This window comes from Marasmius oreades, chromosome 2, assembly GCF_018924745.1.
Source record: "Marasmius oreades isolate 03SP1 chromosome 2, whole genome shotgun sequence".
In the NCBI taxonomy this organism is placed as follows: Eukaryota; Fungi; Basidiomycota; class Agaricomycetes; order Agaricales; family Marasmiaceae; genus Marasmius; species Marasmius oreades.
This window is the reverse complement of record NC_057324.1, coordinates 795,292-807,932: the sequence shown is the minus strand read 5'-3', so window position 1 is coordinate 807,932 and position 12,641 is coordinate 795,292. Positions and strand designations below refer to the sequence as shown.

Here is a 12,641-nt window from a genome sequence, read left to right as displayed (position 1 = left end):
TTGTTATCGGACAGGCTTCGCGACCGCCGACGACAGCTCGCTGAAGTGCTGAGCGTCACAATCGGATGGGTAAGTTCAACTTCCGACTCTTGAGTCTGATAAGAAATCCGCGCCCATTAGCCCTTGTAGTTTGACAACATTCCCGCCAAAGAAATCGTCAGGACTATAGCTTTTTGATAGCCTGATCCGAACTTCGTAATCCCCCTTTCCCAGTTCAACCACGACCTGGAGTGGTTTGTCAAGCGCAAGAGAGTCCCGTCGCGACTCCGTAACATACGTCCACTCCGTCTCTGCGCCACCCTTCAAACGAACCTCGACCTGAACTCCATCTGCCTTCCAGGTACCTTCGTCGTAATCTTCTGCCAGAGCGCGAAAGGTGAATGTTACACGACCAGAAGTTGGGGTGTAGACTAAGATCAGGCATTCGACACGACCTTCGTGTAGACACAACACATCCTGTTCCGCCGTGAGTGTCTTCGCAACTTCCTCCTCTGGCTCTGTTCTCGACATAGCCATAAGCTCCCATGCCGGATTACTTTGCTCCTCCACGCCGAACGGGTTATCTGCTTCGAATCCAACCAGATACTGGAATTCTGCATTCCGTTGGCTAGCCTTTTCCTTCCACATTTCTCGATTCTTGAATACACGTTCTTGAATGAGCTGGGTTTTCAAAGCATCATCAAGAAGTCTTGGACATGACAGAGCCACTATATTAGTGTGTTTTTCAAGGACTCCCAAGAGAAGATCAGGGAATTCGGGTGTTGTCGGAACATGAACGACATCGAGAGTGGTGAGTTGATGCATTGTATCCAGGGAGGCTAACTGACCGAGAGTCGATTTCGGGTCCTCCGGTCCCAATTGCAATACGCACGGGGCATTGCTCCGCGAGAGACCAAACAAGTGATAATCCGACACCTCATCCATGGCCAGATAAGGCTTGAAGAAACAAGAAGACGAGCAAAGAACGTCTCCCGCAACCGCTGAACGAGAAAAGCCACGAGTCAAGAGTGTCTTGAGTCTCAGTAAAGCGAAATGGAACTCCTGCTCGAACTTGGCTTTCTCAGTAGCATCGGAAACCCATGCACCAGAAATCCGTGCCCAGAGAACGAATAAGGAGCGGCCCCCCAACGCGTCCTCGAAATATACTGGGGGAGGTTTTACTGACTCCAATGGCATCTTCAGGTTTCTAACATAATCGCCCATCCACCGCAGCACCTTCACAAAGTCTTCCGACTCTCGTAACATTTGAAGACCTGACTGAAGCTCGTTCCATATCACAAAAGGTAAATGGTCCGGGTCTGGGCACAGCGACTCTATCATCTGCATCTCTTCACTTATGCGCTGTTGCATCCCGAGTGTCCATTCAGGGGCAAGCCGGCGAATAAGAGACCTATCGGAGGCTCGTCTTTCGGCGAACTCGTGGTCCTGCAGACACAAATCCATCTCCAAGATGAAGCTCTCGAATAAGAATAGGTGCAACTTGTGCACGAGAGAAGAATTTTCGCTCATCGTTGATTCTGCGGTGTCCTTCAGATGCTCCAGAATTCGTCTTCTTCGCCTCATAAAGACAATTTTCTGCGTCCAGTTTTCAATCTTAGTCGCCCTGTATTGCTTGTCGTGCGCCGTCAAGGAGTCGACAACAATCCTCTCATCGCTGGACATTGAATTGGCTTGGATGGTAGTGAGGTCCCATTTGATAGCCAGTTCGGTACGCGGTAAACCAAAAAACCGAGATGCTAGGTTCCGGGCGTGACTAGAAACCATATCATAAACTTCCCGAGGTATTAAAATGCTGGTTTCTTCTATTATATCCTCGAACGTTACCAGAAGAGTGGTCGTTCCGGGGAGCAACTTGTAGGTGGACGAGATCGCCCAGGAGTGGGCGTCGTCAAAAACCAGGCATATTGAAGCACGAGAGTGCGCAAGGACAACAACTGTGCACAATACTTTTTTTGCCGTACCGAGGTTAAGCACAGCATAGAGGAGAGAGGAGATGTCGTCTGATTTGAAGCGATTTAGAGGTCCGGTATATGATGTGGCAGCGCCCAAGAACTCGCTTTCAGGGTGAGCAACAAAAGTAACTCCACGAAAGTTCGGGTGATGCCGCCTTTTTTCCACAAAATCAATAGGAGTAGGGCTTGTTATGAGGGGGAAGTAAGAGAGAGAAGCTCCTTTATCGGAATCCTCGGTTTCGGGGGGAGCTGGCATATCCTTGGAAATTAACCGGAGCGATAACCTCAACCCAGTGCTCTCATCCCAAGCCGGATTCAAGCCCCAGAGCGATATCCTCACTAATGAGAGAAGTGATTCCAATCCAACCCATACGTAAGGACCACTGACGATATCCACACTCCCGACAAGATTGAAGCAGCCGATGTAACCTGCTACTACCATGCCCATTCCAATGATGATCATAACTTGATAAAGGAAGAGGAGCCAGTCAAAGCTCAGCAAGGTAGCTGCGTGTTGTCGTTCCATCTCGTCGCAATCGGAGTTACCCTTGCAACTAGCTCTTTCGAGATCTCCGATACGAGGACGGAGGTGAACAAGACTCAGGAATGATGCCTTTGAATCGTGTCCAAAAAAGTAAGCATGAAGTTCGTTCTCTAGAGTTTTTGGACCTGTGTTATTACTGGGAGACCGTTTCTGGAATTTCATCAACAGGAGCCGTGACTGGACAATGCGATGGATTCGGAGTTGGAGCGCCAGCTGGATGCATACGACGCACAGGAACGAACCGAACGATCGAAGAGCAGGAAACAGCCATGCGAGGGGTTCACCCCATGTGCTGCTGATGAGGTATAGATAAGGTGTCATGCTGATCATGGATCCAAGTGCAGACGCCAGTATCAGTTTCAAATTCCATGGAACGACGCGTTTTGTGGAATTCTGAGTAATCAGATATTAAGAATTGAACTTTGCACCACAATTTCGGCCACTCACTGCTTCGGCGTCTACTACCCGTCTTTCCCAACCTGACCAATCCACACTAGAAATAAGCTCAGGATCCCCAATATGCTGGTCATCCAGCAGCTGGCGCAAACAATTCTCGGCACCGTATTCCACCGTCCCATTCTGGATTGTGACAAGAGAGGAGACCGTTCCCGTAGAAGCAAAGCCAGCATCAGCTAACCAATTCGCACCACGAAATGGATATGTCGTAGTTGCAAGTACTGTCGCAAAGGCTGTCTTGACAATCCCGAGGCTTCCAAAAATCGATAAAGGTGTCGCCGCTGCGTAAAGAAATCCCTTGTCAAGAGCAGACCCTACATGCCGTTCGCATTGCTCAGTGCCCAGAAGAGGGAGAAGAGCAGACACGTCTTGAATGCCACCGGAGAGGGTATTACCAAAGCCTCTTCCAGTATCTATAATTGACAAGAGTCTCCTTTAGTACGAAGGAAATATCGAGGGTGGAAGGGGTGTTTGGACTTACCGGGGGACGTGGACATGGTTATACTTACTGTTGGAAAGACTTCCCGAGGACACACTGAGATGTATTAGAATTCATTCTTCAAGTGACGAACGCCGTAAGCACTCAAGCGAATGGTGTGTTTTTTTTTACTTATTTCTGATGCATGATAATCAATCGAATTCGGTAGAATGACATGTTTAAATCCCACTCACAGAGGGTTATCCTGACACATTTTCACCACGGGAAGAACATCCGGACGCGCTCATGGAAGGATCATTCAATGGATTTGCCAAAATTTTACACGACTTCCAAGAGCATTGGTACGGGTGAAGGAGAACAGTAAGGTTATGTACAACAACCAGCCGGCGCGTGGGGGCCGACGACTTTGGACGGCGGCACGGCCGCTTATTATTCTCGAGCTCGCACATCGTTCGAACAGCTCCCGAAACAGTATGGTATATATCTTGGATGCTATTGTAATTATATATTTGTTTGCCTTGGACATGTTGGGTCTCACTTTCACAGTGTTTCTACATGTAAAATTGTAAGGGAAAAGTCTTCCGAAAAGCTCTATGTATGACAATTCTTTCATGGTCATCGCGCATCGTTCCTGTCAGACCACGAAACGGAATGTCGGAGAAAGAAGCATGTAATAAAATTATTTACACTGGGAGTTTATGGGAACTGGGCCTGGATCGAATACTAAGTACCGATCACCTCGCCACCGGATTACACTTCCCGCATTGTCAATATCATTTGTACAAGCTTTACACTCAACGCTACCCTGGGTTCCCGATGTACTAAGACAACTCATCCAAGGAACAATTTATCCTGAAACAACGCAGCCAAGCAATGTTGCGCCACCGTCCACCGAACTCCTGAACGTCCCTGGACACCCCAGTTCCACCTCACGAGTCATCATCGTCTTCCTCATCCCTGGGGAGCGGAGGCCAGAAGCTTAGACCTTCAGCTTGATCAGCACTGAGAGCTTGCGGTCTAAGAAACCTCATCGCATCCCAAAACACTTTCTCCGCATTAACATTTGCGATATCCGGCGGTTCAGGCAGTGGCTGAAGAGAAAGCTGTGGAACAAGGATGTAGTTTGGCAGAACTGACGATCTCGTAGAGGAGGTCGTAGAAGGGGAACGGGGAGTAGATGCATGTGCTGGAGGTGGTGACCGCTGATTGTAAAACGAAGTGAAGATAGGCGTGAGAGGTTCCGAATCTGGGGACGTTTCTGCTCGCAACCTGAGGGTGGCTTGTAGATAAGGCTTGAGCAGTGTTTCCGGAGATTCACCGCGAGGATTGAGCGCTGATAAATATAGTATCCCTACCACGATATGAGTGCCGGGCGGTAGCCTTCAAAAGAAGATAGACGTACATTTGTTTTGAGGTGTCGACATTGTTCCTTCTCCTACGATCAGGACGTCAACGGTGGACAGTGCTCCTCCGCCTTGAAGCGAAGAGGGAGGGAAAATAAGGATCCCTGTGTCCATCGACTTCGGTGACTGGTCAGACAAATTATCCACAAACTCTTCATTGTCAGTTGTCACTGGAGTGGCTTCCTGGCTTGAGGATGAACAGAATCTTAACGGTTTATCGATGATGGCAATGCATCTCGCCGTCGTGACGTTATCGGGGGCTTCCCGAAGTTTAGAGAGCTGGGTAGCGGGGAGGAGTTCTTGAGGAATTCGGCTTGAGGAGGAAATTAAGACCCGGCAAGTTAGAGGCTCCGGAAATTCATCCATGTGGATAACATATGAAGGCCGATCCGGATCTGGGAACTCGCCGTCTGCTGTGCACTTCACAGAAGTAATATTCCGTCCCAAGATGTAGACTCCTCCCGAAACCGCTGACGTACGACAAAAACCTTGAGCAATTTCTCCAGCGCTACCATAATGACCCACGAGAAAAGGGGAAGCGCCATAACGTCCAGCCGAATGAAGATAGCGACGCAATCTCTGCAGCGCGGGAGCAGTGGGATCTGAGGGCTGATATCAGCGAAAATTTCGGGCTCCGTAGAATACCTGTTTCCATACCTGACGGTGATTGACAGTATGCAAGAGCGTAGGTGATGGCATTCGAGATATCGTCATTCAGGGAGAAAGTGGATTTCAGGAATTCAACAAAAGTCTGTTCTTCCTTTCCTGACAGCTCTTCTGATTCCTCAAAATCTCCAGATGCAAACTTTAGAAACCGCATCAGTCGACGCTTCTCAACAAGAGTAATGGTCTTGTCCCTGAAGATATCTTCTTTACTCCCAGGTACGGCCTTGACTGTCCCAGATGAATGATACATTGCGACCTGCTCTATCATGCGAAAACCTCCATAACGAGATACGCCTGATTGAATCAAGGACGATATCAGAGGCCCGGTTGATGGTATGACAGATGGTAAGAGTGACAGAGAATACTGTCTCGATTGAGGAAGAACATCGCTTGATGAACGAGAGTACGAAGAATAGATGTCGTTGGCTGCCAATTGACGATCTTGCCATTGAACGAATTCATCCTGGGTTAAACTCGCTTCATCTCCACCATAGTAAGGATTTACATCGATTTGAGCTACTTTGAAGCCTGCCTTTGATAGGGCACTATCGAAGTTTGAGAAAGTAGAGGTTATGGTAGCTCTGATTGCTTACGCAGTAGCAATGGACTCTGTGAGTCCAGTTCCAATCACGATAATGTCAAAGGCACCTTCGTCGTGATCCATATTGCTGTTGTCGATGACTGGTGAAAGGGTGAACGTGAACGTTCGTATAACTTTTAACTTTTCCACGGTGTGCACCGTGTACTGGTCTTCCCATACTTTCACCACCATCGCAGTCGAACGACCTACACAAATATGGACTCTTCAGAACTTTATCATGTCAAACAGCAATTCATCCTCGGTATGATCCAGTAATACTGAGCGGTATCGTCCTCAAGCTAATCAAGCTCTCCAGGTGCTCACAAGTCGCTCGTAGCCTTGGCCCTTCCAGATCCCAATGCTGCGGATTACAACTCGATTCTGTTGTATCAAGCGCGCTCTCACATTGCTCTCCATGATTCAAAATCTGCTCTCAAACTCGTTCCGTCCAACACGCACAACGTCGCGTTCAGAGCGGTTGCATCACTTGCTCGATACGTGGCTGCACAGGGCGAGTCGACGAAGGAGGCCTCTTTGGAAGAGTTACGTGATTTGTCAGTAGAGATTGAGGGAGACGATGTTGAAGCCACTCCCCGTGAAAAGGCGTCTGTCCGCGTCATTGCTGGAACGGCCTTCGCGATGGCTGGCGAGGTAGAAGAAGCGCTTGAGACTCTTGGTACCGACACTGAAGATTTAGAAGCGTGGGTAAACTACATTGTACTTCTTGCATGTTTGGTGACCTTCGTCTCTAGTGTTGCAGTCATCGTTCAAATTTATCTTTCAATCAACCGACCTGACCTCGCAAAACGAGAATATGAACGCTCAAAACGTTGGGCCGAAGACGATCTTCTTCTACAACTAATCGAATCCAACATTGGACTTGTCACCGGAAAAGATGGTTACTCCAACACTCTTTCATTTTATACCGAACAACTTGGCAACCCTTCCTTGACTTCGCCGCATATTCTGACAGCGCGTGGGGTTACTCGTATTTTACGAAATGAGATCCCGGAGGCCAAATCGGACCTGGAGGAGTCCATGGAGCAACAACAACAAAATGATGCAGAAAGTTTAGCTGCATATATTGTTGCTTGCGGGCTTGGACCATCCAAGAAAGGAGAAGCGGACGAGCATTGGTTGTATGTCCCCGTTCAAGTACCTGAGCTTTAGTAATTCGCTGATTTACCTCCTCCAGACGGTTACAGACCGAACATCCCACACATCCCCTCGTCCTCGACATGGCTCAGAAATCGGCACTATTCGATGAGGCAGTATCAAAATTTGTAGTACCCCCATTGGCTACAGCAGCATAGACATGTTTTGTAATCTAATTGCCCGCTGAATTCAACAGGTTACTATTCGGATGACAATACGCCTAAGAGGTTTCGGACAGGTCAAATGTTTCCACGGTAATAGATGGAAGTCATCTGCAATTTCTGTTCGCTTCGCAACAACGGCACTATATACTTCTCAGTCACCATCAGAAGACTTCATGCGAATTCATCACGGCAACATCTCACAAGGAGGTTCGTATAAATACGCGTCTCTTTGTCTCGCGTTCTTTTCCCTTGACCTTCTACTACATGGCGTCGATTGCAAGAAACACTTCCCTCTTCAAGAGGGCGGTGAGTTGACTCGCATTCTCCAAAGTATCAATGCTTGCTCATTATAACTCTTTAGCAGCGGGAAAGCAGCGTCTCGACAGAAACTTCTTCCAATGAAGGAACCCCAACCCCAACCGCTGGGGCTTCTGCAACTGCGAAAGGAAAAATGTTGAAGGACACGAATGAACAGGTGGGTATATTGTCTTGCCTGTCGTTTTCAGTCAAACTCATCAACTGTAAGGTGAAGAAGGGCGGGACTGTTCACCCTCAACACAGTGCTCTGGTCAGCACAGATCTCGTTCTGAGTCAATTGAATTGACTTACGCCCACTATAGTCAACTGTCCTTGACGCCGTGAGACACGCGGATTCTATTGACGATAGGAAGCTGCTCGTGAGCAAATGCTCGTGCTCATTACATATCACGTTCTCAAGCCTCGTTCCTGCCCCTACAATTAGCTCGAACATGGACTCGCATTGATATCCAACCTTCCTCCGGGTAAGGTTCAACAAGACCTACAAGATCAAGTCATTAAGCTCTGTGCGTCGGATGTCGTCGGCTTTCAATGGCCAACGTTAACGAACCTTTCCCAGTGTATAACGATCTTAGCCACCCCCCTGCAACTTGTATTGGAAGCAAATATTCCTGGCGGTCGGCGGATGGGTCTTTCAATAACGTTGCCATCCCCCAATTAGGGAGAGCACAGGAGCCTTACGCCCGAAGTGTACAACAGTCCCATCCTCTTCCCGCACACGAACTTCCCGATCCTGGTCTTATTTTTGATACGTGAGTAATGGACATATCTTCGAAGATGTTGATCGTTATTGATTCCATTACTAATCTAGCCTACTAAGACGCGAAGGAGTGAGTTCTAGACTTCGTTAGGTCTTCTAGCCATCATGACCCGTTTCTGTAGTTTGTTAAGCACCCAGCCGGCTTATCGTCGCTGATGTTCTCTTTCGCTGCGCTGGTCATTCACACGTCAGTATTCCGCTCCCGTTTATTCAATTCTGAGTGACAACTGATTGTTCATAGTGTTTTCCGTACTTCTCACGCTGACGTCAACATCAACGAAACGTCGTCCTACGTCGACTTGTCTCCACTTTACGGACATAATCAAGAGGCGCAAGATAAAGTCCGGAAGCGCGATGGTCGTGGGCTCCTCCATCCTGATGTGTTTGCAGAAGACAGATTGCTATTGCTGCCGCCTGCCGTGTGCGTGATTTTGGTTCTCTTTAGCCGAAACCATAATGTCTGTAACTCCAAAATTCATCCTGTCCGAGGAGTACAATACTCACTCCACATTTATGCTCAGTATATTGCCGAGAGACTCCTGGAGATTAATGAACGTGGAACCTTCAATAAAGATCCATCCACGATCAAATCTGAACAAGAACTGGCCGCCCAAGATGAGGAGCTTTTCCAGACAGCACGGCTCATCAATTGCGGTTGGTTCGGCTCTGGTCTGTTATCTTTAGCTGTATGTCGGTCGAAACGCTAAAAATATCTTGTCGATAGCTGTGTTCACAGACTATGTCTCCTGCATCTTGGGACTAGTAAGACAAGGCAGCAGTTGGACCTTGGATCCGTTTGGGGTTCGTAAGCTTAAATTAATTAAGCCTTCGCACTATTCTGAGTTTATCATCTCCTTTAGGATATCAAAAACGAGGACCATTCGAATTTTGAGCGGGGTAAAGGCAACGTATGTAGTGTTGAGGTAAGCGGTCCTTGAACGATTCTCGTTCAGCGGTATCACATAACCTTTGACCCATTTAGTTCAATTGCCTTTATCGTTGGCACGCCACGACTAGTACTGAGGACGAGAAGTGGGTGGACAAAGTCTTCGAGAACATCTTCGAAGGCAAGTCTCCGGATGTCGTCACAGCTCAAGACTTCAAGGATGCTGCAAAGAGAGTGCAGGCAATGACCCCAGACATTCAACACTGGACGTTTGGAGGGTACGTCATAGTTACTGAGTTATTTATACGAGCATATTTGATAAAATATTACCTTTCTAGATTGCAGCGTGGAGAAGATGGAAAGTTCAAGGACGAAGATCTAGCAACCGTCCTCAAGAATGCGTTCGTGATTTCTGAATCCTTCATCCCTTCCGAAAGCTAAGCCTATTCATGCAGAACCGACCACCCAGCTGGGGCTTTCCGGGCAAGGGGTACTCCAGGTAGGTTTCGTAAATCAACCGGTACAACTTCTCATATTGACGCAAGCTACAAGCGAGTATGCGTTTGCATGAAATTATGGGTATCATGCAAAACAGGCAATGGGGTGTTTGTTCCTTGAACGATTTCCGAAGGGTAAGCTACCAACCTTTACAGACACCTCCACACTAATATTTTTGTTCTGCCTGCAGTATCTCGGTCTTAAACGTACGTTGTCACAATTTTAATTTTCGGGGCGTTCTGACCATGATAAAATGTATTCAGCCTATAGCAGCTTCCTAGAATGGAACCCTGACCCGGAAATTGCCCATGCCGCGGATAAACTTTACGGAAACATCGAATACCTTGAGTTATATGTCGGCCTTCAAGCGGAGGAAGCGAAACCTGTCGTAGAAGGCGCTGGTCTTTGCCCTGGTAAGATGCTTAATCACCATTGATAACTGACTGTTTTCTTACCTGTCATCTGATCCCAGGCTATACTATCAGTCGTGCCATCCTCAGTGACGCGATTGCACTTACTCGTGGAGACAGACATTTCACTCACGACTACACCCCTTATAACCTCACTGCTTGGGGTTTCGCCGATTGTCAGCGTGACCCAGGAGCATGGGGGTTCGGAAGCACTCTCGGTCGTCTCTTCTTGAGGGCTCTTCCGGAGCAGTTCACGGAGAATAGCACATATGCTTTCTTCCCACTCATGACCCCCGACTCGATGAAAGAAAACTTGAAGGAGTTGAAGCTCGTGGATAAATATGATATGGCCAGAAGTGGCCCCGTCCCCGGCTATCAAACCATCAAGGATTATCGCCAAATTGGAGATATCCTCAAATCGAGCGAGTTCAAGACACCCCGATATCAAGAAAGAGCGAACAAAGTCATCAAAGGGAGAGGGAAAGGGTGAGTCTGTCGTTCGCGTGCGGTTTATAAGAGGTGCTGAAACATTTAGTGCAGGTTCTTCACCGTCTCTGATAGCCGTGATGAGCAAGACCGCGTCCTCAAGATCCTGTCGCTGCCTGAGTGCCAGACCGAAACTACTCAGTACTTCTACAAACAAACCTTGAAGCTTATCAAAGAACATTCCTGGGGACTATCGGGTGGCCAAAAACGTGCCGTGGATATCGTTCGTGACGTTTGCAAAGCTGTACCTGCTTATTGGGCCGCTTCACTTGTGAGTGATCTCCGCCAACACGGTTTGACCTCGATACTAATCAATATTCAGGCTGGTATCACACTAAAATCCAGCCCTTCTGGTAACGGGGCGTTCACCGTCAGCGAGTTCTACGATATGCTAGGCGATATATACACGTGAGGTTCTTGTCCGAAAATTTGCCTATCGTAATCTCATGTTCCCGCCAGATACATCTTCCTGAACGTCGAGAGCGCTCAAGTCATGGTGCTGCAGGAAAAGGTCGAAGGGCATGTACGCAAACTCCTAGGCCAGATCGAGAGCGGACTTCACTTGGGTTTGAAGAGGGTGAGCTCACTGTTTCAAAACTTTATGCGTTGAATTGACATGCGGACGCCGGCTAGCTCTCGGTCTCCGGCATCCTTGACACAATGTCCTCCTTGTTCTCGAAACCGAAGGCAAACGAACAGCACATTCTGGTCAAGAAACTTCAAGAGCAAGGTTCTTCGGCTAACCAAACCGCGGTCACTGTTTTGGCCATTATGGTCGGAACTGTGCCAGAGCTTTCTTTGGGTGAGGTGGATTTTGGGTCGCTCAAAAGTCTGCTCGATTGACAATCACGTTAGCTTTGACCAACATGATCCATCTCTGTCTCAAGAACCAGGTGGAACAAAATGTCCGAACAGAGGCCAATTCAGGCTTTGAAAACTTTGCAAAGGAATCTCTTCGTGCGTATATACAGTCTCAAGGTTACCTAGTACAGCTCTCATACGTTGAGTAGGCCTCGACCCACCATTCCAGGGAGTTTTCCGTGAGTCGTGCCCCACACGTCAACACATTCTCATGTTCATATTCTGACAACTTTTATCGTCAACAGGTGCTGCATCCGGCGACGTTTCAATCGCAGAAAGCTCCATCAAGAAAGGAACTGAACTGTTCTTGGACCTTGCTAGCGCGTGTCAAGACGTACGGTTTCCATTGTATATTTTATTATTGGTCCAGTCCTCACTATTCGTATAGTCAAAGATCTATGCCAATCCCGACTCCTTCAACCCCGCCCGAAGTACCAAGCACCACCTTTTCACCGACGATGGTATTTACAGGTGTGTTTATCCACAGTACCACGAAATACCATTCTAAATCTCACCATAGGTGTTTGGGAGAATCGTTGACCGAGAAGGTGAACCCATTTTCCAGCCGAGCAATGTGTCATCTTTGCTGAACAGTCTGTATAGATCATGGGCCAAGTGCTCAAAGCTGTTTTCAGTCTCAAGAATATCGGCAAAGCACCCGGACAATCTGGAGAACTGAAAAGGTATACTTCTAAACCTCTCGTGAGGAGCTAGATCGAGCCGAGTTTCTTTCGAATTAGGTTCAAGGATCATAAACGTCCAGAACTGCATTGGGCGTACCTCAATGATTCTAAAAAGGTCTCCGCTTGGCCTACCTCAATGCACGTAACGGTACGGCTTTTATCTTTTTTTCCCAGCCCGGTTTCCGCCTGACATTCCTTCGCAGTACGACCCCGAGCCATCTGTTAACGGCGTCTAGGAAACCGGGTTTCTGACTCTTTGAATCTCGTCCATAACATGCTGACCTCATTATACCCATACGATGTTTTCCGTACTTGTTACAGTCATTGTACATATGAGAAGGAAAAATAAAAGTTCTGTATCTCGCAGATATCGAGACTAA

The 12,641-nt window shown here is 47.9% G+C and overlaps 4 protein-coding genes across 4 annotated transcripts; 2 read left to right on the top strand and 2 right to left on the bottom strand.

The window, feature by feature from the left end:
• Positions 1-75: 75 nt before the first annotated feature.
• E1B28_003841 (uncharacterized protein) lies at positions 76-3,449 on the bottom strand (the record flags this gene model as incomplete). Its single annotated transcript, XM_043148276.1, has 3 exons — positions 76-2,889; positions 2,944-3,365; positions 3,434-3,449. 3 exons carry the CDS (start codon positions 3,447-3,449, stop codon positions 76-78), a joined length of 3,252 nt encoding a protein of 1,083 aa, XP_043012868.1.
• A 595-nt stretch (positions 3,450-4,044) lies between these two features.
• On the bottom strand, positions 4,045-6,187 carry E1B28_003840 (uncharacterized protein). Its single transcript, XM_043148275.1, has 4 exons — positions 6,054-6,187; positions 5,452-6,005; positions 4,794-5,396; positions 4,045-4,742 (listed from the first exon to the last, which is right to left on the bottom strand). Exons 1-4 carry the CDS (start codon positions 6,122-6,124, stop codon positions 4,321-4,323), a joined length of 1,650 nt encoding a protein of 549 aa, XP_043012867.1. The 5' UTR covers positions 6,125-6,187; the 3' UTR covers positions 4,045-4,320.
• Positions 6,173-7,406, top strand: E1B28_003839 (uncharacterized protein). The gene is made up of 4 exons (XM_043148274.1): positions 6,173-6,302; positions 6,357-6,741; positions 6,793-7,179; positions 7,236-7,406. Exons 1-4 carry the CDS (start codon positions 6,257-6,259, stop codon positions 7,351-7,353), a joined length of 936 nt encoding a protein of 311 aa, XP_043012866.1. The 5' UTR covers positions 6,173-6,256; the 3' UTR covers positions 7,354-7,406.
• A 217-nt stretch (positions 7,407-7,623) lies between these two features.
• On the top strand, positions 7,624-12,638 carry E1B28_003838 (uncharacterized protein; the record flags this gene model as incomplete). Its single annotated transcript, XM_043148273.1, has 31 exons — positions 7,624-7,665; positions 7,721-7,834; positions 7,886-7,927; positions 7,980-8,036; positions 8,102-8,183; positions 8,237-8,429; positions 8,489-8,507; positions 8,560-8,624; positions 8,679-8,895; positions 8,959-9,106; positions 9,162-9,238; positions 9,298-9,360; positions 9,420-9,601; positions 9,662-9,724; positions 9,779-9,822; positions 9,876-9,955; positions 10,012-10,027; positions 10,085-10,234; positions 10,294-10,717; positions 10,772-10,988; positions 11,040-11,125; positions 11,177-11,294; positions 11,351-11,519; positions 11,573-11,674; positions 11,728-11,757; positions 11,824-11,912; positions 11,967-12,049; positions 12,099-12,126; positions 12,182-12,261; positions 12,319-12,409; positions 12,465-12,638. 31 exons carry the CDS (start codon positions 7,624-7,626, stop codon positions 12,495-12,497), a joined length of 3,204 nt encoding a protein of 1,067 aa, XP_043012865.1. The 3' UTR covers positions 12,498-12,638.
• Between the last annotated feature and the right edge of the window lie 3 nt (positions 12,639-12,641).